Source organism: Bos indicus x Bos taurus, chromosome 14 (assembly GCF_003369695.1).
Source record: "Bos indicus x Bos taurus breed Angus x Brahman F1 hybrid chromosome 14, Bos_hybrid_MaternalHap_v2.0, whole genome shotgun sequence".
Taxonomy (NCBI): Eukaryota; Metazoa; Chordata; class Mammalia; order Artiodactyla; family Bovidae; genus Bos; species Bos indicus x Bos taurus.
Window position 1 is genome coordinate 58,402,169 of NC_040089.1, and position 24,880 is coordinate 58,427,048.

The 24,880-nt window shown below is 40.1% G+C and overlaps 1 protein-coding gene across 4 annotated transcripts in view; it reads right to left on the minus strand.

Annotated features, from left to right (window-relative positions):
* The window catches only part of OXR1 (oxidation resistance 1), a 565,559-nt gene that overhangs the window by 271,592 nt on the left and 269,087 nt on the right, over positions 1 to 24,880 (minus strand). For all 4 annotated transcript variants that reach the window (XM_027561321.1, XM_027561320.1, XM_027561325.1 and 1 more), the window contains exon 3: positions 7,946 to 8,142. In XM_027561321.1, the coding sequence (XP_027417122.1) occupies positions 7,946 to 8,142 (197 nt within the window). The remainder of the gene's footprint in view (positions 1 to 7,945; positions 8,143 to 24,880) is intronic.

A 24,880-nucleotide genomic window follows, 5' to 3' on the forward strand; every position in this document is an offset into this window, starting at 1 on the left:
AATTTAAAAAAATTAAAATGAGGGCTTTGCTAACTCTAAACTTTTTATTTTCTAACAGATATCAAGGTTGTATGATCTTATTCACTGCTCCTCACAGCAGGGGTTCCAATCCTTCTCTAGTGCGCTGAGTTTTCAAAGCTCTTCCTTAAATTGAACTTTTAACGGGTCTCCTCCCTCTTCCCCCAATGAGAAGGGCAAGGATCGTCACCTCCACCTCCCCCAGCACCCCTCTCTCACTCCTCTGTCCCATCCCTAAAGTTTATTGAGCACTTACTGTGTGCCTCACACTGAACTAAGTGCTGGGATTAGTGAAATTTATGGCATCCTTCCCTCCTCATAAGAAGTGACACTTGGTATGCAGACAGACAACACTAGAAGATAAGGAAGACAGGTAGGTGCCAGATGCACGGCAGCTGATAAGCAAGGACAGTGGAGGGTGGTGAATAGTGGCTGGATCTATGCAGTCAATAAAGAGCCCCTGTGTTTTTACAATCTGATGTGATTTGTCCATCTTTTGGATTCCACTGCACTTGGAGTGAACCTCTCCTGCCCTTCCTGCTCCTCTCTCATCTCCCCTCTGCACCCCACCCCTCACCATGGCACTGGGGGGCATCTGTCTTGTGTTCCACTCAATGACGTGCCTGCTTTAATCAGACACTCCCTCCCCCCAACTCCCCCCCCTCCCCCCCCCCCGCCACCACACACACAGTAAACACCTTGAAAGCAGAGATCTCTGTTTTACTCTTTTTATTCTGAACAGCATCTGCTATCAGGCCTCCCACAGCAAGGTCTGATCGGAGATTAATCAGCATTTTGTGTCAATGAATGACTCTGATTACAGAGCATCTATTCAAGAGCTGTCGCACTTCCTAACTTTCAAGGGGAAAATCTCAGAATGGAAAGAAATGAGCACCTTTTACTAACAGTCACAGATGCTGGAATTTTGGCTTTAAGACTCTGAACCAAGGAACAAATATTACCTGGACCGTACAAGCTCAGCTTAGGGAGCGATGGGACACTTTGGGGTCCTGTGTGCTTAGCCTTCTTCTCTACCTCTACGCCTACCTTACAGCTCTTTCAGAAGTCCTTGAATGTAGTTCTCTGGATTAAAGGTAGCAAGTACGTGGAGTATGAAAAATGAGTCTATTATTTGATTTCATCTTCCATCTGTTTTTTTTTTTTTTTTTTTCCTTCTTCTTTTTGGACACAGCACGAGGCTTGTGGGATCGTAGATCCCCGACCAGAAAGCAAATCTAGGACCTTGGCAGTGAAAGTTCGGACCCCTAACCACTGGACCACCAGGGAATTCCCTCATCTTCCATTTAAAAAAAAATTTTTTTTTTTAATTTTATTTTTTAACTTTACAATATTGTATTGGTTTTGCCATATATCGAAATGAATCCGCCACAGGTATACATGTGTTCCCCATCCTGAACCCTCCTCCCTCCTCCCTCCCCATACCATCCCTCTGGGTCGTCCCAGTGCACCAGCCCCAAGCATCCAGTATCGTGCATCGAACCTGGACTGGCGACTCGTTTCATATATGATATTATACATGTTTTTATGTTTTTAAAGTAGGGATTATGTTTTTCAAGGCTATGCAGGTTCCTCATATAAACTGCCAAACTCAAATGGCTTTATTGAGCATGAACAAAAATTAGAGTAGGGAAGAATTCTATTCTTTTTTCATCTGTTTAGCCATTAGAGCTAGTCCACTAATTTAATGTTGTATTATTCTAGTTCTAATTAGCACTTTCGTTTAAAAATAATCATAGAATTTTAAGTATGTGAAGAACTTCAAATATCTAGCCCAGTTGTAGGTCACAGCTCCTTAACAGAACATGCAATCAATTTAGTGAGCTAAATTAAATGACTACATTAAATTTAAATGACTGCATTTAAGACATGAGAAAATAACAATTATAATGAATAGAAAGGAAATGTTTTCTGAAAATTTTTTTCAGCTGTGTTGTGGTTGAGTGTGCATGGGGTAAGTAGTGTAAAATGTGTTAGGCAAAATGCTAAAATAGTTCCCAATATTTCTTACCCCTCTCACCCTTCCTGAGATCCCCAGGCCTGTGATGGTGATGGACATCACTCCCATGATTAGCTTTTGTTGACTTTCAAACATGGAGATCATCTCTGTGGCCCTGACCTAACTACACAAGCCCTTTAAGGGCAGAAAGCTTTCTTGCAAGCCTGAGGAGAGAAAGTCAGAGATGCATCATGGGAAGTATCTGACACACAGTTACTGGCTTGAAGATGGAAAAGGCCACGTGACACGCTAAGAGAGTAGCCTCTGAAAGCTAGGAGTGAAGCTTCAGCCGATCGCCAACAAGGGAAAGGGGACCTCGGTCCTACAAAGGAGAAGAATTGAATTCTGCCAACAAAAGGAATGAACTTGGAAGCATTCACTCCCTTTGTTGGAGGTCTAGCCTTCCCTAGCTGGACCAATCTGCAGACAAGAACTCAGCCCAGCTAATACCTTGAGTTAAGCCTTGTAGATACACCCTGAGCAGAGAACCTAGGCATGCTATGTGGACTTCTGACCTATACAACTATGAACTGATAAATGGGTGTTGTTTTAAACAGCTAAGTTTGTGGTAATTTGTTTCATTGCAATAGAAAATGAATACAATATTTTACACGGTCAATTGTAAAATAAAGAATGCAAGAGAAAAAAAATACTCAGAAAGACCAATTTGCTATAAATCTATCACTGTACAGATGAGAAAGGTATGGTCAAGTGTTGGTAAATAACTGTGCAAGACTGTACACTTAGTGACAGAAGCAGCACAGAGAAAGCTCTTTCTTTAGCCATAGTCCTGATACCGTGATTACAACTGTTTCAATCTAGCTAAAGACTCATATATCTCACATTGAAAGAGAAAAGCTTTTCCCCTACTTATTTCAAAACAACAAAATTTTATTACACTTCTTGTAAGATGAATTATTCTCCTACAAAAAGTAATGAATTTATGCTGTGCCATGTTTTGGTTGCTATAATAGGCTTAATATATTTCTGCTGCTGCTGCTAAGTCGCTTCAGTCGTGTCTGACTCTTTGTGACCCCATAGACGGCAGCCCACCAGGCTCCCCCGTCCCTGAAATTCTCCAGGCAAGAATTCTGGAGTGGGTTGCCATTTACTCCTCCAAATATTTCTGCTATTAAGAATAATTAAGGACCTGAATCTACTGCCTACATAAGGAGGCACTAATTTCTCTTTGTAGAGTTCTCTCAATAGGAAGTAGATCCATAAACAAGTTCACGAGGGATAAAAGCTGAGAGATCAAAAGAAATTTCTAGAAAAGCTACTGCAGCCACTCAGCCACTAAGGGACATTTAAATAATTCCAAAAAAGTTTTAGCTCTTTTTGAAAACGTCATTTATTTTTAATTGAAGTTCTTTTTTTAATTTAAAAATTCTCTGAATTATTGCTTGAATTTTCATAAATCATTTCATTGCTAAATTTAAATGTAGTAGTCAACTTAGCCACAAGAGGGTTTTTCCAGTTGTGTGAGTCATAAGTTGAGGCACTGAAAGCTATGTTTATTTTTTTTTTTTTAATTTATATTGGAGTATAGCTGCTTTACAATATCGTGTGAGTGTCTGCTGTACTGAAAAGTAAATTAGTTATACACATAATCCCCTCTTTAGTTTTCCTAGAGTTCCTAGAGTTGCCTAGTTTTTAGTTTTTCAGAGTTACCTGTTCTATATATTAGGTTCTCGTTAGATATTTATTTTATACATATGTGTGTGTGTGTATGTGTGTGTGTGTGCACACTCAGTCGTATCCAACTCTTTGCGACCCCATGAACTGTAGCCCACCAGGCTCCTCTGTCCATGGAATTTCCCAGGCAAGAATATTGGGACAGGTTGCCATTTCTCCAGGGGATCTTCCGACCCAGGGATCGATCTCCCATCTCTTGTGTCTCCTGCACTGAGGCAAGTTCTTTATAAGCTGAGCCACCAGAAAAGTGCATTTTATACATCAGTTCAGTTCAGGCAGTCAGTTGTGTGTGACTCTTTGCAACCCCATTGACTGCAGCACACCAGGCTTTCCTGTCCATCACTAACTCCTGGAGCTTGCTCAAACTCAGGTCCATTGAGTCAGTGATGCCATTCAACCATCTCATCTTCTGTCATCTTCTTCTCCTGCCTTTGATTTTTCCCAGCATCAGGGTCAGTTCTTCCCATCAGGTGGCCAATGTATTGGAGTTTCAGCTTCAACATCAGTCCTTCCAATGAACACTCAGGACTGATTTCCTTTAGGATGGACTGGTTGGATCTACTTGCAGTCCAAGGGACTCTCAAGAGTCTTCTCCAACACCACAGTTCAAAAGCATCAATTCTTTGGTGCTCATCTTTCTTTACAGTCCAATTCTCAAATCCATACATGACTACTAGAAAAACCATAGCTTTGACTAGACAGACCTTTGTTGGCAAAGTAATGTCTCTGCTTTTTAATATGCTGTCTAGATTTATACATGGTAGAGTATATATGTCAATCGCAATCTCCCCATTCAATCATCCCTCCCTTCCCCGCTTCGTAACCGTAAGTTTGCTCTCTACATCTATGTCTCTATTTCTCCTTTGCAAATAAGTTCACCTGTACCACTTATCTAGATTCCACATATAAGTGACATGATATAATACTGTTTTTGTCTTTCTGACCTACTTCTTTCTACATGACAGTCTCCAGGTCTCTCCATTTTTCTGGAAATGGCACTGTTTTATTCCTTTATGACTGAGCAATATTTCATTGTATATATGTACCATACTGAATAATATCTTTAAACAAAAGGGTATATTGGCCAGTGGATGGGTTAGTTGGCATGGTTAACTTAAGTGAAATTATCCAGGGATTGCAGTAAAAATATCACTCTACTGTATTTTCGATAGAAACTCTTTTGGCTCACCTCTTTGTCGAGGGAGTTGGTATCATTCTGAGTGACAGAGGCTAATGCTAAAATGTCACGAGAAGGTTAATTTCATTCACAGAGTCCGCTATCTCTGGCTCACAATTTTTTGTTTAATTCCTTTAAGGTTCTATCTCTCATCCATAAACAGAGACTATAGTACTTAACAAGACTTGTGAAGATCAACTGAGATTGAAGGAACTTAACTTATGCCTGGTATTGAGAATTACTGATAAATGGCAATTAAAATTGTTGTTGTTTATCACCAACACATTTACTAAGGGATACTAAATAGACTTGTTCTGCAAAATGATCTTTCAACACAGGTGATTTACATGGTTGCTAATATTTCAATCTTGAAAATGTCTCCAGGTCCAAATTAGTAGAAGGGTGATATCAAAAAAGGAAAGTTGATAATTCTTATGTCTATTTTAATATACAGACATGTCACTGACAGCAGTTATGAATAAAATTCTTGCAAATCCAATACTTAACCATTCACTAGTGGCAGGGCTATTTAAAATAACACAGTTCATCTTTTTGCAATTCAAACACAATTTAGACTTTTATTTTCCATGCTTAGCTCTTTATTTCCTTTGATCAAGCTGGTCAATTTTTTGCTCTCATGTTCTCATCTTTAAGGAATACTGAGGTTGTAAGATAAGTTTTGTTTTCTGAAGGAAAAATGCTGTCATCCTAGCTAGTTAATAAATCAGAAAAGCAGCAGATGGCTGTGGACATGTTGAAAGACGGAAGGAGAGGACACTGGGAAATGGAGAGAGGCAGTTATGTAAATGCCATGGGCTTTTGCAGCTGATTGCTTTTTAGAACTCTGCTATTACAAGTTTTACAAATGGAAATACGTTCCTGTCTACCCTCTCTCATATCAAGTCTCATTATAGGTGACCACTGACATCCTGAAAGACACCCATTAAAAAAGTAAGACACAAATAGCTTCATCTGGAAAGAGGAAACCTGAGAACAGATATAGGAAGAAGACATAATGGGAAGAGAAAGCATGGTTTTAGGCGCCAAATCCTGAATACAACTAGACATACATGGAGGCATCTCTTTAAGTGTGAAGGAAGTAATTTAACCCAAAGACAGAGTATAATGACTGCACAAAGTCACATAGAAAACTGGTGTGGGAATCAGAGTTGAAATCTGATACGATTACATTTCTAGATAGAGACACTAAAATATCTGAGAAAAATAATACAAACATCCCATGTTGGGAACGCAGGGGTATTGGATACCATGTAAAACATGAGCCCTTTAATGTAACTTTGGTAAAACCATTAAGCCAACAGCATCTACTGTAAGAGTTTTCGGTGATGATTAAATCTCTCCAAGAGATAATAAGCAACACCGCTGCATCCATCATCTTCTTGGGTAAATTCATCTCCCCCATGTATGACCTCTGCCATATATACGTCTAGCAACTTTTGTCTCAATTAGACCACACACACTGAAAATTGTTATTGAGAGGTAGAAATCAAGGTCAAAGACATGATAAGCAAACATTGGTACATAAAAGTGGGCAATACAACTTATTTGTATTATCTCAAACACTTTATTTAGGTGTTAAAGTTCAGAATTATAGGATATTATTCTACTTGAGAAAAAAGGGACACAATGTAGATAGGTTACTTATAATACTGAATATAATACGAATGCTATGTAAATAGTTCTGGGTGTACAGCAAATTTTGGATGGACATGAGTTTGAGCAAGCTCCGGGAGTTGGTGATGGACAGGGAAGCCTGGCATGCTGCAGTCCATGGGGTTGCAAAGAGTCGGACATGACTGAGCAACTGAACTGAACTGAATGTGGACAGACCCTCTCCCTAGCCTACTATCTTATCATACAATGGGATCTGGACGTGATTCACTCTCTCCAATGTAATGTGCAAGGTGAAAACAGATCTACAACATTATTCGTCCTTCTTCAGAATGTAATAATTTTCTATTTTCTTAGTGGCTTTGTTAGTTACAGGCTGACATCAACCACCGCCTCAACAACCCGACAGAACAGGGTCAGCCACTTGAGAGCCTGGAGGGAGAATGAAAAGAACAAAAACCCAAAACCCACAGAGAAAACAGCACTGGCTAAAGACTGGCAAAAATGAAAACATCAGCACATAAGCTTAAAACTTAGAAAATCACATATCTATATGTAAGTTACTTCTGTTAGGCAGGATATAGAAAGTCTTCAGGCCTACTCTCTTACTTAACTTTGCTGGAGGCTTGTGGTATTTTTCCAACTCTGTGTTCAGGCTGTATGAGAAAATGTCCATGGAAACCACCAGAAATACAGTTGCCCCTTTGTATCTGCAAGTTCCACATCCACATATTCAGCCAAACAAGGATTGAAAATATTTGGGGAGAAAAATTCAGAAAGTTCCAAAAAAAAAAAAACCTTGCAATTGTTTTACACCCAGAACGATTTACATAGCATTCATATTCTATTCGGAGAAGGCAATGGCAACCCACTCCAGTACTCTTGCCTGGAAAATCCCATGGACAGAGGAGCCTGGTAGGCTGTAGTCCCTGGGGTCAGGAAGAGTCGGACACTTACTAAGCGACTTCACTTTCACTTTTCACTTTCATGCACTGGAGAAGGAAATGGCAACCCACTCCAGTGTTCCTGCCTAGAGAATCCCAGGGACAGCAGAGCCTGGTGGGCTGCCATCTGTGGGGTCGCACAGAGTCGGACATGACTGAAGCGACTTAGCAGCAGCAGCAGCAACAGCATATTATATTTGGTATTATAAGTAATCTCGAGATGATTTAAAGTATATGGGAGGATGTATGTAGGTTCTATGCAAATATTATGCTGGTTTATATAAAGGACTTGAGCATCCTCAGCTGTGGTGTTCTTTAGGGGTCCTGGGACCGATCCCCATGGATACTGAGCAACAGTTATATATATTATATAAACAAGGGGACATTAACCACAGCCCCTCACATTCACGGTTCTGATTCAATAGACGTCATCTACTCATTTGCATAAATCATGGCACTCACCAATGGTGTAGAACCTCTTCAGCTCACTTCTTCGGGAAGGATGTTTCTGGGAATTTGCTGCGTTGTTCTGTTCTTCTTCAATGATGGGCGTCTTGGGTGCCGGGGGCTTACTGGCTTGTGGCATTTGCTTTCCTGCACCAGCCAAAGGGTTGAACCCTGGAGCAGTAATATCCACCGACTGGGACTTTTTCTTCAACCTACAGGTAGAGCATACCACATGTGATAACTCCTGACTCCAGAGAGAGACACATTTTTTTTTTTTTCACATTTATCTCCATCATAATTTTTGTCAACAACTGAGTTACATTTGGCCTTGAAATAGAACAAGGTTTATTCAGAAATTACAGATCTTCCCTACAGTATTTTAAATCCTTCAAATATTTTTGAAACCAGTTGAGGGGAGGGGATCTTCTAATCAGAACATTTCATTAAAATACATTCAAATGTAAGGTGATAAAGGACTTTAACTGTTCGAATAGCAAACTAAAATCTGGTTTCAGACAAACACAATGCACTGAGGAATCGCTTGAAGTTTTGAGCAGAGTATTTTTTAATGTCACAGTAAAACATTAGTTAGAAACAAATAATTGCAACCCCCAGAAGAATAATGAAATGTTTATCTGTATAACTAGAGGCTGCCAGTGCTATTCTGTTTCATTGGTAACAGCATCTTAGCTGGAAAAATTACAGAGTTTATACTGTTTCTCCAGATACTCTTAATGACAGTAAGTATACTACTGCTCCTCCTAAACTTTAGAGAACGGACATAGGTCTAATAGGAAAAGCAAAAGCCCATGAGAGCATGAGAACATTTTTCTTGGTGTAAAAATAATTGGTAAGTGATATGCCTGAAATTCAAATACTTCAAGCTACACAACCTGATATTTGTAACGTAACTGAACCCTAAGCCCAGCATACCCGTGCTTGGTACTTTTGGAGGCTAATGTTAAGTGTCATTTTTCAAGCCTTAATTCCCTACAGAAAACTAGTTGACAGTTTTATCAGTTATGGTAATCACACCTGCACATTTGCAACTTCCTAAAAGTTTCATAAAATTTCACACCTCCAGGTTTTAGTCAAGCTTTTCCAGTGTATTAGCTTCACTTTCTGCCCCACTGGTCAGACCCTGCTCCTGCTTCTACACTTGGCTTACATGTGGCCTTCTCTTGGACACTTTCTATGACACAGACCTTGGTGGCCTGACACCATTCTGCATGGGAGGTTATTCATAATGAGCTCTCAACAAGTCTTTATTAAATTGAATTTATCAGAGAAAAATCTTTGTTAAAGGAATAGAATATGCCAATTATTAAAAGATTCTTTAATGAAAGCAGTGCTTATTCAAATTTAGTCATTTAATTATCACCTGTAGCATATCTGCTATATTTCAGTTCAGTTCAGTTCAGTTGCTCAGTCAAATCTGACTCTGCAACCCCATGGACTGCAGCACGCCAGGCTTCCCTGTCCATCACCAACACTCAGAGCTTACTCAGATTCATGTCCATGGAGTCGGTGATGCCATCCAACCATCTCATCCTCTGTTGCCCCCTTCTCGTCTTGTCCTCAATCTTTCCCAGCATTGGGGTCTTTTCAAATGAGTCAGTTCTTCGCATCAGACAGCAAAGTATTGGAGTTTCAGCTTCAGCATCAGTCCTTCCAACAAAAATTCAGGACTGATTTCCTTTAGGATGGACTGGTTTACATACTACCTATGTGATCTACTTAATATTCATGAAAATTGACTTGCTTTATGAAAATTGCCAACAAGTATATTAACAAGTGCTAGACAGCACTAGTCATGAGACATATAAATTAAGATCACTTCACACTCAAAACAGAACCACCAGACTGGCTAAAATGTCAAAGACGTGACATGAAGTGTAGTGATAAGGAGCAATTGGAATTCCGGGACATTGACAGTGGAGACCACTCTGGGCAAATTCCTGCCACAATCTTAGCTGAAGGCATGCATCTTTTGCGTCACTCATTATATTCTTAGTATTTATGCTACACAAATATAGACATATTCACCAAAAGGCCAATCAGGAATATTCATAGAAGCACTATTTATGAATACATAAATATCAAAAACAGCCCAAATGCCTACCAACAGTAGAAATGGGTAAATGGGTTGTGATAATACTTATAAAATGGAATTTTATACAGCTCCTGAAATGAAAGAACTACACCTGCTTGTAATGACACGGATGGGTCTCATAAAAATAACGTGAGCAAAAGGAGGCAGACAGAGAAAGGCTCATGCTATGGAATTCAGTTTATATGAAGTTCAGATAGAACTATCAAACTCTCTCTGCTATTAAAAGTGTGGATAGTGGGGAGTTATTACATTCACGGGCTTTTCAAGTGGTGCAGTGTGAAAGAATCCACCAGCGAATGCAGGAGGTACAAGAGACACAGGTTTTATCTCTGGATTGGGAAGATCCCCTGGAGAAGGAAACGGCAACCCAGTCCAGTATTCTTGCCTGGAAAATCCCATGGACAGGAGAGCCTGGCCATGGGGTTGCAAAGAGTTGGACATGACTGAGCAACGGAGCACACACACATTACACGGACAGAGACAGGAATGGCTTTCTGGGACTCTGGGACTGTTCTGTTTCCTGATCTGGGTTCTGGGTACCAGGATGTGTTTACTTTGTGAAAATCTCATCATCTACAGTTTCTGCATCTTTTCTGAGTATACAGTACACTCCAATAGAGCTTCCATTGGAAATTGGCTAAATTTTTAACTTATTCATTTAAAATTAAGATTATATATAGTTACTGAATAGCTGCTTGCCCCAAAGCAGCAAGTAAAAAGACACAGAATGAAAGTCTTGCCTCTAGCCTCCCAAAGAGGGCCAGAGTAGAGTGAATCTAAAGAAGAACCCTTTCCTCACTGGGTTGGCTGGACCTCGTCCCCCTGCTTTCCGTGAACTGAAAGGGGCTATTCATTCATTCCTTGAAAGGCTACTTTGCATCAGCTAATATTGAGGGGACCAGGAACACACAGCGAACACAAAGAGGCAAAATATCTGCCATCGTGGAATCCTCATTCTCATGGAGGAAGACAAGTAATAAGTAACAAAACAAACCGATATATAACAAATCAGGTGGTGAGAAATGCTGTGATTAAAACAGAGTAAAAGGGATAGCCAACAAAAGTGGCCAAGCATATTGTTACATAAAGGAGAGCCAATGGAGGGCTCTCGGACCATCAGACTTCTGAGAAGAGACATGAAGGGAGAAGCTGTGAGAAATTTGGGGAGAAGTATTTCAGCAAATGGGGAACTTGTTTTTCTGCATTAGAGGAACAAAGTGACTGCAGGAGAGAAGCAGGAGATGAGGTCAACAAGATGGGGTCAACAAGATGCCCTCCATCAACAAGATGGGGTGCAGGAGAAAGAGGACAGATTATATAGAGCTTCAAGGTCATTTAAGAATGAGGCCAGGAGAGGGTCTGATCCAAGGAGGCAGGTCATGATGACTGTATATTAAAACACTTTGTTTGCTTTGCTGAAATCAGGTTGAAAGCTGTATCTCCAAATTAAGCAAGCTGCATGCAATGACCTTCAAGGAGTCAATACCAAAAATCACTTAGAGTACCACATACTTGAGCAAACAGGGGTTTACTTTGCACAGGATTATGTACTTATTAATGCCGTGGTCCTCCAACATCATCATTCTTGTCCGAGTCTGAAGTTTATGCACTGTAGCTGAAAGTTACAGTAGTACTGTGAGCAGCATTAGATTAATACGTTAAGAAACAAGGTGAAGGTCATCGAGGCAACAACTTGGATTTGTTCCAACATGGTTTTCCAGAGAAGCACAGTTAGGCACACAAAGATGTAGACTACACTAAAAATATATTAAACCCTAAAAACTCTAAGAAATCACCAATATTTGACCATTTTCACCTATAGAAATGTTAATTTTCTATAGTGCCTTTTACAAACTTTGTTTCAAGATCAAACGAGTTTCAGCATAAAGCAAGTGTTTTTTTTGGGGGGGGGGTAGGGTGGGGAGAGGCGGTCCGAAGGAGTAGGACTTGAAAGGAAAGGTGCTACATTTTACTGAAAGAAATCCAACTGCTCTCTGCCTGTGTGCATGCTCTGTCACTCAGCTGTTTCCAATTCTTTGCAACCCCATGGACTGTAGCCCGCCAGACTCCTCTGTCCATGGAATTTTCAAGGCAAGAATACTGGAACGGGTTGTCATTTCCTTCTCTAGGGGATCTTCCCAACACAGGTATCAAACCCACGTCTCCTGCATTAGCAGGCAGATTCTTTACCACTGAGTCACCCGGGAAGCCCAACTGCTCTTTAGTTCTCAGGAAAGATTCTTTTCAAAATGTAAATGTGACAAGTTTTATCTTCAGTCCACAGAGCAAACTATTTTATCACCAGAAACTGCTTACATTTTATGCTGGCCTGTTTTAGAACTGATCAGAGTTGCTAAATTTATGTCTCACACTGGAGGACATCAGCAATGAATCTTAAATATTTGATAAAGGGCTTGATACTTAATTAATGAAACTCTCCATCACTTCAAATACCTAAGTACTCTACAACTCCTTTTATAGCCCCTGGAATAAGCAAAGGACAAAGGCAAGCAGTCTATATTTTCTGTATTTTCCCTCTTCTTTCTGCTCTTTCCCACCAGACACTCGTCCCAATAAAAACTTGAAGGTGACATGTTTCCACTGTTGTCGCTGGAGTCTGGAATGCTGCTAGCACATTTGTGGGCTTGCTTAAGGAAAGGCTTCTATTTGCATGATCTTAGAAAGGAGAACTGTGTGGGTAACCAAATTACTCCTTTAAGGATCCTAAAAATGACTACTGTGGTTGACAAGGAAACCTGCTAAATGCTACCTTCAATTTCCATATTTCATGAAAGGGGAAGTCTTTGTAAATTTTTAACAATGTTCTTAATTAAACGAGTTAAACAAATGTAAATATAGCATAATGGCCTACTTAGGTGTATGGGAGTAATAAATGAAACACTACAACTAGAGACAAAAAGATCTCTCAATAGATACCAAGAGGATCTTTGTTTAATGAGCCTTGCATTACCAAAGGAAAAATAACTGTCGACTTCTTAGAAGGGGGAAAGGAACTGAATAAAAAGAGGCGTTTCCCCCTTGGTAGGGCTTCAACGGGCAGACCCCCTTGTGTTTCATCATCTTTGCCTTTTCTTGTTCCTATGTTCTTGTGAACAAACAAGGATTATTCCTACTCCTCCAAACATGTATTCCAATGCCTTCTTTCATCGTGGTAACAGAGTGAGTGAGTGAAGTCACTCATTTGTATCCGACTCTTTGTGACCTCATGGACTGTAGCCTACCATTCTCCTCTGTTCATAGGATTTTCCAGGCAAAAGTACTGGAGTGGGTTGACATTTCCTTTTCCAGAGGATCTTCCCAACCCAGGGATCAAACCCAGGTCTCCTGCACTGTAGGCAGATGCTTTACCGTCTGAGCCAGCAGGCAAATCCTTATGGTAACAAGGTTGGACATTTTTCTGAGACTCAGTTTCTTCATCTATAAAATGGGGCGGGTATACCTGTGGCAGATTCATTTCAATATTTGGCAAAACTAATACAATATTGTAAAGTTTAAAAATAAAATAAAAGTTAAAAAAAAAAAAAAAAAGAACCAGAAAGGTTCTGAGGACTAAGTAAATATCCTATGGACAGTACCTAGCATAGCACCTGCATGGAATGCAAGTTCCAATATCTTTAAGGGGATATAATTTTGTTCAAACTTCTATGGATGCTGAGGAAATGATATCAGCTTCTGCACAATTTTTAAAAACTTTTTATTTTATACTGGAGTATAGCCATACATATACAGGTATCCATAGCTCTGTTGGTAAAGAATCTTCTTGCAGTGCAGGAGACCCGGGTTCAATCCCTGGGTCAGGAAGATCCCCTGGAAGAGGAAATGGCAACCACTCCAGTATTCTTGCCTGGAAAATCCCACAGACAGAAGAGCCTGGCAGGCTACAGTCCATGGGATCACGAAGAGTCAGACATGATTGAACACGCAGAAGGAAGGAACTTATGTTGACTTTAATAGAAACATAAGAAATCTTTCACTCATTTCAAGATAATGGAATAGAATTCATGAATATTTTGGTTAAGGGCTTAATGGACATCCTGGAGCCCAGAGCTTGTGCCAAAAGTGAGTGAATGGCTTTAAGCTGCTCATCACACAGGACTTCTCCCCAAGATGTGGGTCAATCCTCTATTTCAACAGCTTTCACCAAGGAGAAGCTTGCTCTAAGCTTCTTCATATCTGGCCCTTATTACCCTGATTTATTACCTGTCGTATTCTTCTGGTCTTACCTTTCCTTTCCATCTCACACTGAGGGATTTGCACCTTCCCATCATCTCCACTCTTCCATCATCTTCCCTTTAAGTCATAACCAAGCAGTACTTTTCATCTTTCTTTGTCTGTTATGCTTTTCATCTTTTAATAGTTTTGTTAACTTGGTTGAATACTGCATGATAGAACTCTACCTTAAGCCTGAACTAAACTCTGGTATGATTTATGTATGTAAGAAAAAATATTTTCATTTAACTTGGGTTCTTAACTGGAATTACTTCTCTCCCATCAAGTGGAATTTAAATTGTACCTTCATGATAATTAATCGGATATGTTCCTGAGCTCTGTAGCTATCTGAGAAAAAAATTAACCTCATATTATCATTTATTATATAGTATTAGGATGCCCATAGCAATAATAGAAACCATTGGGAAAATCTACTATAGTATAATGGGAATATTCCCTAGGTCATAGGAAAAGTTTGGTTGGGAGGCTAAAACTTAGGGAAGCTGGAATCCAATCAGGATATTTGGACTAAAAAGCCACACTTTAGAATTAGGAGATAGAGAAAAATTTCAGCTCTAACATTCACCAGCCATGTAACTTTGGACAAGAACTTTGACTGGGTCTCTATTTTCTTACTCATAATGGTGGTGTTCACACTATATGCCTACTTGACCCACGAGAGTTATTGTGAACAGAAAATGTGTTAATGTTAATGAAAGCACATTGTAAAACTCCACAGAACTCTGTAGTACACAGCAGTAGCTATACAAAATCACTCTTTTCCCAATTCACTTGGTCTATACTTAAGCAAACGTACATGCACACACACATACATGGATACATGTGAATGGCTGTGCCCAAAGACTCAAGGCTTGTAGTCCTTTCCAGTCATTTCCAACAAGACGACCATCTGTCATTTGCACAACTCATTACTGTTAGCAAAGCTGTCTCCTTGCTTCCTAAAAGAGCTAATGCAAGGATATTTTTTGAAGTAGTAAAGCTGCTGAGAATGCAGATTTTCCAAGTTGGATACTGTGTACTGCAAAAATGTCAAGTCACTGAAAAAGAGCTTTTGAGAGCAAATGCCTGAAGAATTTTCACACTGCAAAATTAAGGGCTTTTGTTACCCCTTGTACAGTTTGACTAAAAATCAGCAGCTAAGAACAAACCACAAAACCAGCAAAAAACAAGCAGATTCAGAAATCCAACAAGAAGAAATGACAGATTGGAAACCTATGCATTAAAACAAGAAAACAATCCCTTGGGGTATAGAGTATGCCAATTACAGCCTGCTCTGTTACAGCTGTAGCCAAACTATTTTTGTGCCCCTACAAACAAGGATTAAGACATAAAATATCATTAACACGGGATCACGAATTACACAATGTTCTTTTACAATTCAAAACCAATGCAAAAGTTTCAACAGAAGTACCCTTCAGGAGTGCAGATTGGCATTGGAACCATTAATGGGACAGCAAAACCAGATACCTTGCTATAATAAGATTTTTTTAGCCCTGTATTCATTCTAAGAGGTTGATGCTGTCCTATCTTGGAGATTCAGAGAACAAAAAATTCAAGAATTGAGTCAAAGGTACAAAGATATGTAGAAATGGTTTGCTAGAAATTCTCTTATTAGATGCAACTGAATTCAAATCTGTGAAGAGCAAGGCCAGCTGTATACAATATCAACCAAATAGAAGCATACATGAATCCATTGCTATGATAACCTAAATTTATAACAAAAATAATAGAAATTAAATCCAAAACCAATCTGCCTCTACAGAGTTCAATAAACCCTAAAGTAAATGGTTAGCCTTTCTTATTGACCCTTCATGAAAAAGACATCCAAATCCTCGAAGTCTGCCAGGTGGTTTATTTATATCTTCATGCTTATACCAGCCCAGAGAAAAGAGGCTGGAGAGAAGCATTTTTCATCAGGACGCTTACCACCAGATCAACTGAATTCCTACATTCAGAGAAATTCTGTCTGTTCACCATTTCACTCCTAGGACTTAGCACGCGTTCATGGGTGCTTAGTCACTCCAGTCGTGTCCGACTCTGTGACCCCGTGGACTGCAGCCTGCCAGGCTCCTCTACCCATGGGATTCTCCAGGTAAGAATACTGGAGTGGGTTGCCAAGCCTTCCTCCAGGGGATCTTTTCAACCCAAGGATCAAACCCAAGTCTCTTAATATCTCCTGCCTTGGCAGGCAGGCTCTTTACTGCTAGCACCTGGGAAGCCCAGGACTTAGCATAATTCTTGGCATATAGAAAGCACTTCATAAATAAACTGTTAAATGAATGAGTGGTTTCATGATGGGAAAAAGCCACAAGAGATAATACAAAAATGCAAGCAACTTCAGGTATAAAGTCTATGAAGATAAGCTAAAAAAGTAATTAATTTTGGACAGTTTGGGGGCAGATGTAATAATCAATTTAGTACATCCCCACTCAATCATGGTAGCTTCAAAGCTTAGACAAAGGAAATTATTCCACCTCCATTATCAGCAGTATAATAAATTGGAACATTTCTTTTTTCACTAAATTTAGCCTTGTAATTTCTAAAAATACACTATGCAGTCTTGATAAATTGACATCCCTATGCAAAAATTTCAGTGGTGGCATGAAGAAGTGAAAAGATCAAGGACTCTGTAATCAAAAATTTGAGTTCAAGTTCAGGATCTACTGATTTTAAGTAATCTAATATTAAATACTTTTCTTGATTTGAAGTTCTACTTTATATTTTTGATCATTCATTAAGAATTTGCATATTATCTTTCTACTGCTGCTGCTGCTAAGTCATTTCAGTCGTGTCCAACTCTTTGCGACCCTATAGACGGCAGCCCACCAGGCTCGCCCATCCCTGGGATTCTCCAGGCAAGAACACTGGAGTGGGTTGCCATTTCCTTCTCCAATGCATGAAAGTGAAAAGTGAAAGTGAAGTCACTCAGTCGTGTCCAACTCTTCACGACCCCATGGACTGCAGCCTACCAGGCTCCTCTGTCCACGGGATTTTCCAGGCAAGAGTAGTTGAGTGGGGTACCATTGCCTTCTCCTATCTTTCTACTACACAGTTTCAAAAAATTAAGTCAACAGTATTAATAGTAAAATTTTTATGAGCTTCCCCTTCCGTGTACTTTCCAATTATACCACTATATTGCAAGCATTCACTTTGAAATTACACAAATTTCCAATTTATTTCAGTTTTTGCCTTGGAACTTCAAAGCCTTTCAACTGGAAAATCCTGGAAGTAGAAACACATTATGCAAATCCAAAGATTAGGGTTTGAAGGATTTGGAAGTCAAATTCTTATAAATGTTGAACAGTCTTCTGTAATAATCCACAGAGACAGAATTTAATTTTATTACCTTTGATGAAATGATTTGTAATATGCTATTGCCACATCGAGTGCATTCTGTTTATTCATCTTAGGAAGAAGGAATCAGAATAAATAAGCACTATTTTAAGACTTCAGGCATCTATCCAACATTGCCGATTAAAGGAATCTATTTTTAACAGGATCTCCTATCACAAACTATCTGTATAATGCATATAGACTAGCTGATTAAAATGTAGTTTTGCCTATGCACAACATAAGGCAACTCCAAACTTAAATCAAGATAGATTCTGTAGGTAACAATGATCTGGGCCAAAACCCAACAGTTTGCAGTTAAAATGCCAAGGTAGAACAACAGTCTCCTGTGTTAATTTCCCAAAACGAATACATGATAAACAGAAAAAGAAGTTATAAAAATATAGGTCTCTTGTTTACATGTTAATTCAGAAGCTTGAGAAAAAAAATCACTCCACTTAATTCATTGTTTCTTTACCTCTTTAAACCAACCTGTCCTGTTAATGAATATTAAAAAATCCTTAAGTCATTCTACATATTTTCAAATAAAAATGTTGCTTGGTGGGTTTTACATGTAAGATTGCATATTGATTTTATTCTTGTGTGAAAAGAATTTTTTAACCTGCCCCCACGTAGATTCTAATTACCTAGCAAAATATAGTACACCATGTCCCCCTCAATTTGAGGATCACTGGGAAATCTGTTATAATTTTCTTCAATTCACATAATAGTGGTTTAACATACGATGGTTATGAAGTGTTTTCCCAACACAACAAAGTTGGATTTTAGACCTTCTTCAGATAAACATACCATAAATGTTTAGAATTACATTAAATAAGTCACTGGTGTCCTTCCCAGTAACAACTCTATAAATCTACATTTACCTTTCCCCATAATTTAAAAACATTTTCCTATTGTAGAAAAGGGTATGATCCTCCTCTTGTTAAAACTAATCTCTCCATGTGTTTTCTGAATCCAACTGCATCCTCTCTCCATAGCCAAGGTTTCAATGTACTAACCATTCTCTTCCTTCCTGTAAATCCTGAATCAACTGACCAATAAGGACTGGAGTCAGGGGCCCATCACAAGCGGGCAGCCTGGAGCATCAGGAGCCCTGGTGAGGCTACCCCATGTTCAGCGAACATCAAGAGGATGCCGTGGGCTTCGTGTCCCAAAGAGAGAAGGCAGAGGGGGTGGGGCCGGACCCCTGCAGTCCTTTCCATGGTCTGAGAAGTCACTCTTCTTTCTCAGGAGAGGCAGAGATACAGAGAGCCCAAGGTCTTTTCTAAATCCTTCAGAAAAGAAGGAAGTCTATTTTACACGCACAAGAAGCGATGCAGGCAAGGCAGACAAGATTCCTCGTACATCACTTTCTCAACTGCACTCCTAGGTTATCTGCTTCCACCCTGGTCATGAATCTCCCACCAGCATTCAACCAGGTGCTAACATCTCCCATCACTTCAAGAAGTCCTTTTCTTCCTTAGGCTACCATCCCATTTCTGGATTTCCTTTCTCTCTATTCATCACTGCAATCCTCCCCAATAGTGCCTCACACCCAGAGCTCTCACAAAACAATTCATTGTGGTTTTCAGTTATTTCACACAGTCAAATGTTACTTTCTTTTGGTTTTCATCACTCTTAGCCTTAGAATGGCAGGATGTTTGGTGGATATGCAAAGCACAAAAGGTAAGGTCGTGGACTCTGGATGGAGTTAGGGGCCTGGGTATAAAACCTGGCTCCTTATTATGGGATCTACAGTGAAATTACTTAATCTCTCCACAGTTCATATGCATTTGTAAAATGAACTTAATAACTGTATTTGCCTTGAAAGGATTATTAAAAGGGCAACTAAAAAGCAGAGACATTACTTTGCCAACAAAGGTCTGTCTAGTCAAGGCTATGGTTTTTCCAGTAGTCATGTATGGATGTGAGAGTTGGACTATAAAGAAAGCTGAGCACTGAGGACATGATGCTTTTGAACTGTGGTGTTGGAGAAGACTCTTGAGAGTCCCTTGGACTGCAAGGAGATCCAACCAGTTCATACTAAAGGAGATCAGTCCTGGGCATTCCTTGAAAGGACTGATGTTGAAGCTGAAACTCCAATACTTTGGCCACCTGATGCGAAGAGCTGACTCATTTGAAAAGACCCTGATGCTGGGAAATATTGAGGGCAGGAGGAGAAGGGGATGACAGAGGATGAGATGGTTGGATGGTATCACCGACTCAATGGACATGGGTTTGGGTGGACTCTGGGAGTTGGTGATGGACAGGGAGGCCTGGTGTTTTGTGGTTCATGGGGTCGCAAAGAGTCAGACACGACTGAGTGACTGAACTGAATTTCATCCATATAAATATTCAATGTGATCTGTACTAGAACATCTAAGTATTCAACTTTTTTTAAATAGTCCCTTTACATTGAAACATTTTAGCTTAGAGCCCCTGACACACAACACTTCTAAAATTCCTTTTTTCCACCATTACTTAAAAAGTTCCTTTTTTCCCCCCTCTCTTTCAACCTTAAGTTCTGGAATATCCAGGGGACTAAAAAGAACTGGGCCTCCCTCTGCTTTGCATTCACTATCTCCCTAAATATTCTCATCCATTCCCTTGGAAGAAAGATTTCTATGCTGGAAACTCCCACATTTATACCTCCAGCCCACACTTTCTCCAGAACAGCAAACTTAAATATATAACTAGCTACTTGGCATTATCCATTACCCGTGGCACTTCTTAAACTCACCATGTCCCTAAACACATTCTTGATCCCTAAATTCACCCCGATCTCCCTTTCTCTCTTCTTCCATCAGCACATGGCACCAACACCTTCAGTTATTCAAGCCCGAAAACTGGAAGTTATATTTGTTTCCTTCCTTTTCAACAGTCGTCTCTAATTCTAATTCATCAACAAATTTTCTGTATTCTGCCTTCAAATTACACGTTAAGTCTCCCTACTTCTCTCCATCTTCACTACCACCTACCTCCATGGTCATCAGCCCTCTGGATCACTGCCACAGCCTCCATGTTGGTTCCTCTGTTAGACTTTCCTCTCTTCCCACCTATTCTTACAGCAGCCAAAACAAGCATGTTAGGCCTAAAGGAGACAAGCTGTTTTCTTGCTTTAAAGCACTGAATGGCTCCCCACTATGATCTGATGCATTTCTAAACTTTTTTCCATGGTCAATTAGGCCCTGCATGTCTCCATATTATAATTCATCTAGGGCTATTCTTCCTGCTCCTGTTCTGGTCTCACTGGTGTCCTTCAAGGTTCTTGAACACATCAAGCTCTTTCTGGCCTCAGGACCTTTGCACATGCTCCCCCTGCCCCTGACTGACTGAAATGCAGTTTGAATTGTTGGTTGCTTCTCATTTTTTAAGTCTCCTCAGAAAAACCATCCCACATGATTCTAAATAGGCTGTCTCTTTTCTCCTGCCTTCCAGCCCCACTGAAGCTGCTCTCTGGTGTTCTACCCACCTGCTCCTCATGGTATTTATCACCAAGTCTAATGATACACTAGTTCATGTGTCCATTCCTCCATTTTGTCTCTCTCACTTCACAGTTCACTCAGGTGGCCCTGGAAGCACATGTCCTTTATCCACCTACCATGTGCCTTGCACGGTAAGTGCACACCAAAAATATTTACTATACAAATAAATGAACTGGTGAATAAATGAATATATTATCCTTCTGCACAGACTCCAGACGTGAATTTACTCAGAAGACTTATAGGGCATGAGGTTACATTCACTCTCTCCAACTTCTTTCCTTTTCAGTTTGTCTCAGTCACAGTGTCCCAAATCTTTCTTAAGAAATTACAGTCACATCTCTTTGGTTACAAAACCACAATATTCATAGCAGTTATGCGAAAGGAGAGCTGTCTCCTGATCTATGAGCTGGGCTAATTTTGAAAGCTGAAAATTATGGTTGAATGCATCATCTAAGAAACAGGCTTGAGCTAGAAGATCCATTTAAACGTGTTGATAAACTGGCATTGTGCTAATGGGCATTTCACTCCTGTATTTTCCGGGTCTCATATTTTTGCAGCTGGTAAATTACATTAGGAGAAAAATCAAATGGAGATTGAATGCAGAGAAGCAAAGTATTACATATTAATGAGCCAGAAAAAAAGGGCAGTATAAAAAAACATATTCATATATATGTTAATTTCTAATTACATTAAGGACTGATAGAAATCCCTACATAACTCTATTTAAAATAGTATATTCAGTCAATCATCTTAAAGAATAAGAAATAAAATCTGATGATGGCAAAAAGTAGCAATCTATATTTAATTATAGATTAGAGAACCTTTAAAATCTGTAGGGAGACTGAGTTCAACCACATAATTTCACAGTGGCATTAATGGAACTAATATTTCTCGAACTCAGGCTGTATGTTAGGTAAATAGCCAATTATTGCCTTAAATTTGTCCACCATAAGCTACTTGAGGTCAGGAATTGCCTTATTCATATTTGGGCCACACTGCCCTGATGGGCACACAGCAGCCACCATTAAAATAAGGCTTGACTTCACCTAGGAATAAACTGAAGGACTGCTGCTGTTGCTGCTGCTGCTGCTGCTAAGTCGCCTCAGTCGTGTCCAAGTCTGTGCGACTCTATAGACAGCAGCCCACCAGGCTCCCCCGTCCCTGGGATTCTCCAGGCAAGAACACCGGAGTGGGTTGCCATTTCCTTCTCCAATGCATGAAAGTGAAAAGTGAAAGGGAAGTCACTCAGTCGTGTCCGACTCTTTGCGACCCCATGGACTGCAGCCTACCAGGGGACTAGGTACATACAAATGCCCCAGGAAAGACTGCCTTTGTGTCTTCTTATGAACCCTTAGTTGCTTTCTATCACAAACCAGGTAATGGCAGTACAGTACTCTTCTGGGCTTCTTTTCAGACCAAATTCTCAACTAGATTCTGCCATAACTGGGAATAAACCTGACTTAACACACTTAAGGAGAAGGCGATGGCACCCCACTCCAGTACTCTTGCCTGGAAAATCCCATGGACGGAGGAGCCTGGTAGGCTGCAGTCCATGGGGTCGCTAAGAGTCGGACATGACTGAGCGACTTCACTTTCACTTTTCACTTTCATGCATTGGAGAAGGAAATGGCAACCCACTCCAGTGTTCTTGCCTGGAGAATCCCAGGGACGGCAGAGCCTGGTGGGCTTCTGTCTTTGGGGTCACACAGAGTTGGACACGACTGAAGCGACTTAGCAGCAGCAGCAGCAACACACTTAACCTGAACCTCATCATACTCATCTGTACCATGCTGGATATTACCCCTGTGATATTTGCCTAACATGTTTATATGTCTTTGTGTTCCCCAACATCTGCTGATTCCCATCTATGTTCAAGGCACAGTAGTAGATTTCAGGGATCTTACTTGCCAGCATCAATACGCTGCATTTTGTTAGGCATTTAAAGCCAACGTTTTATCTTATCAGCTGAGATATTTCATGGGTTCTTTGTAGTTCACTCTTTACTGGAGATCCCTCCTCTACAGTTTCTTCTTTATGAGTGAATACAAATCGTCCCTCTGGGTCCTAACAGTTCCTATTCCAGGCTGCCATGTACACTATCATGTTATTTCTGCTGGGATTACGGCCCTCCCCCAGACAGCCCTCAGAGACAAGATCTAAGACTCTTTCAGGCCAGATCTCTGTCTCTGCTATGGCCACATCGTGCTGATAAGAAACAAACATTCCTTGCCCTGTAGATTTCAGCACATTCATGAGATGGCAGCTCTTTGTATCCCAGGGTCAGATTCTCCCTACTCTTCAAAATTCTCTTGGTTGAGTCAAAGTTGAACCCATTGTTTCCCCAAGTTCTCAGTGAAGCGCCCCATATAGATTTAAGGTGAGGTTGGGGGGTTGGATAGGACAAGATTCCCAGAACACTAGCAGCTCTGTCTAAAAACCCTGTTCTAATCTCCAAACAGTTATAATGATTGGTGGTGGGTGGTCAGCTGAGAGTCACAAAATCAGTCCTTGACCATCAGCTTATCAAATCTCAATTAGGTGATCTCATGTTTCATTTCAAAATGAGTAACAGGTGTCTTCTCAGATCCAGTTGAACTACAGATAATGTCTAATTTTAACTTCCTGCTACAGATGCAATACACCTTTATTAACCATTCTTAAGGTCATTGCTCTCTAAGAAAGGGTTGGAACCACCAAAGAAGGTAGTGACAGAATGGAACCATCCTTTAATTTCAGGAACATTTCTAGTTAAATATCATACACACACACACACACACACATTTAAATTGATTTTTAGAATATTCAGTGAAAGCTTAATGAGCCCAATGCACTACACTAAGTGCTAGGGATACAAGGATGAAAAAACAACCTGTTGCTTCCCTTCAGGACACAAAAGGGGATTGATTTATAAGACAAAATTATAGAAAACAACAAGAACTCTGGTTACAAGAGGGTAATCCCTCCTCCATTTTGGATTTACCTTTAAATTCTAATATTCATGTGAATTAATTTCACATGAAACAATGGAAACAGTGACAGACTTTATTTTCTTGAGCTCCAAAATCACTGCAGATGGTGACTGCAGCCATGAAATTAAAAGATGTTTGCTCCTGGGAAGAAAAGCTATGACCAACCTAGACAGCATACTAAAAAGTAGAGACATTACTTTGCCAACAAAGGTACGTCTAGGCAAAGCTATGGTTTTTCCAGTAGTCAGGTATGGATGTGAGAGTTGAATTATAAAGAAAGCTGAGTGCCGAAGAATTGATACTTTTGAACTGTCAGACTCTTAAGAGTCTCTTGGACTGCAAGGAGATCCAACCAGTCAGTCCTAAAGGAAATCAGTCACTGGAAGGACTGATGCTGAAGCTGAAACTCCAATACTTTGGCCACCTGATGCAAAGAACCTACTCACTGGAAAAGACCCTGATGCTGGGAAAGACTGAAGGCAGGAGGAGAAGGGGATGACAGAGGATGAGATGGTTGGATGGCATCAGCAATGTGATGGACATGGGTTTGAGTAGGCTCCAGGAGTTGGTGATGGACAGGGAAGTCTGGCTTCCTGCAGTCCACGGGGTCACAAGGAGTCAGACACAACTGAGCAACTGAGCTGAACTGATTACCAACATATTACAAAACAGAAAATATGTTAGACCAAAATGGCAAAATTAATCTCATTTCAGAATAAAGAGCAGAACTCTTAACTGAACAAACTTATCTTTACAAGAAATGGAGGGTATCATCATCTATGTTCTGATTTTTCCTTGGAGA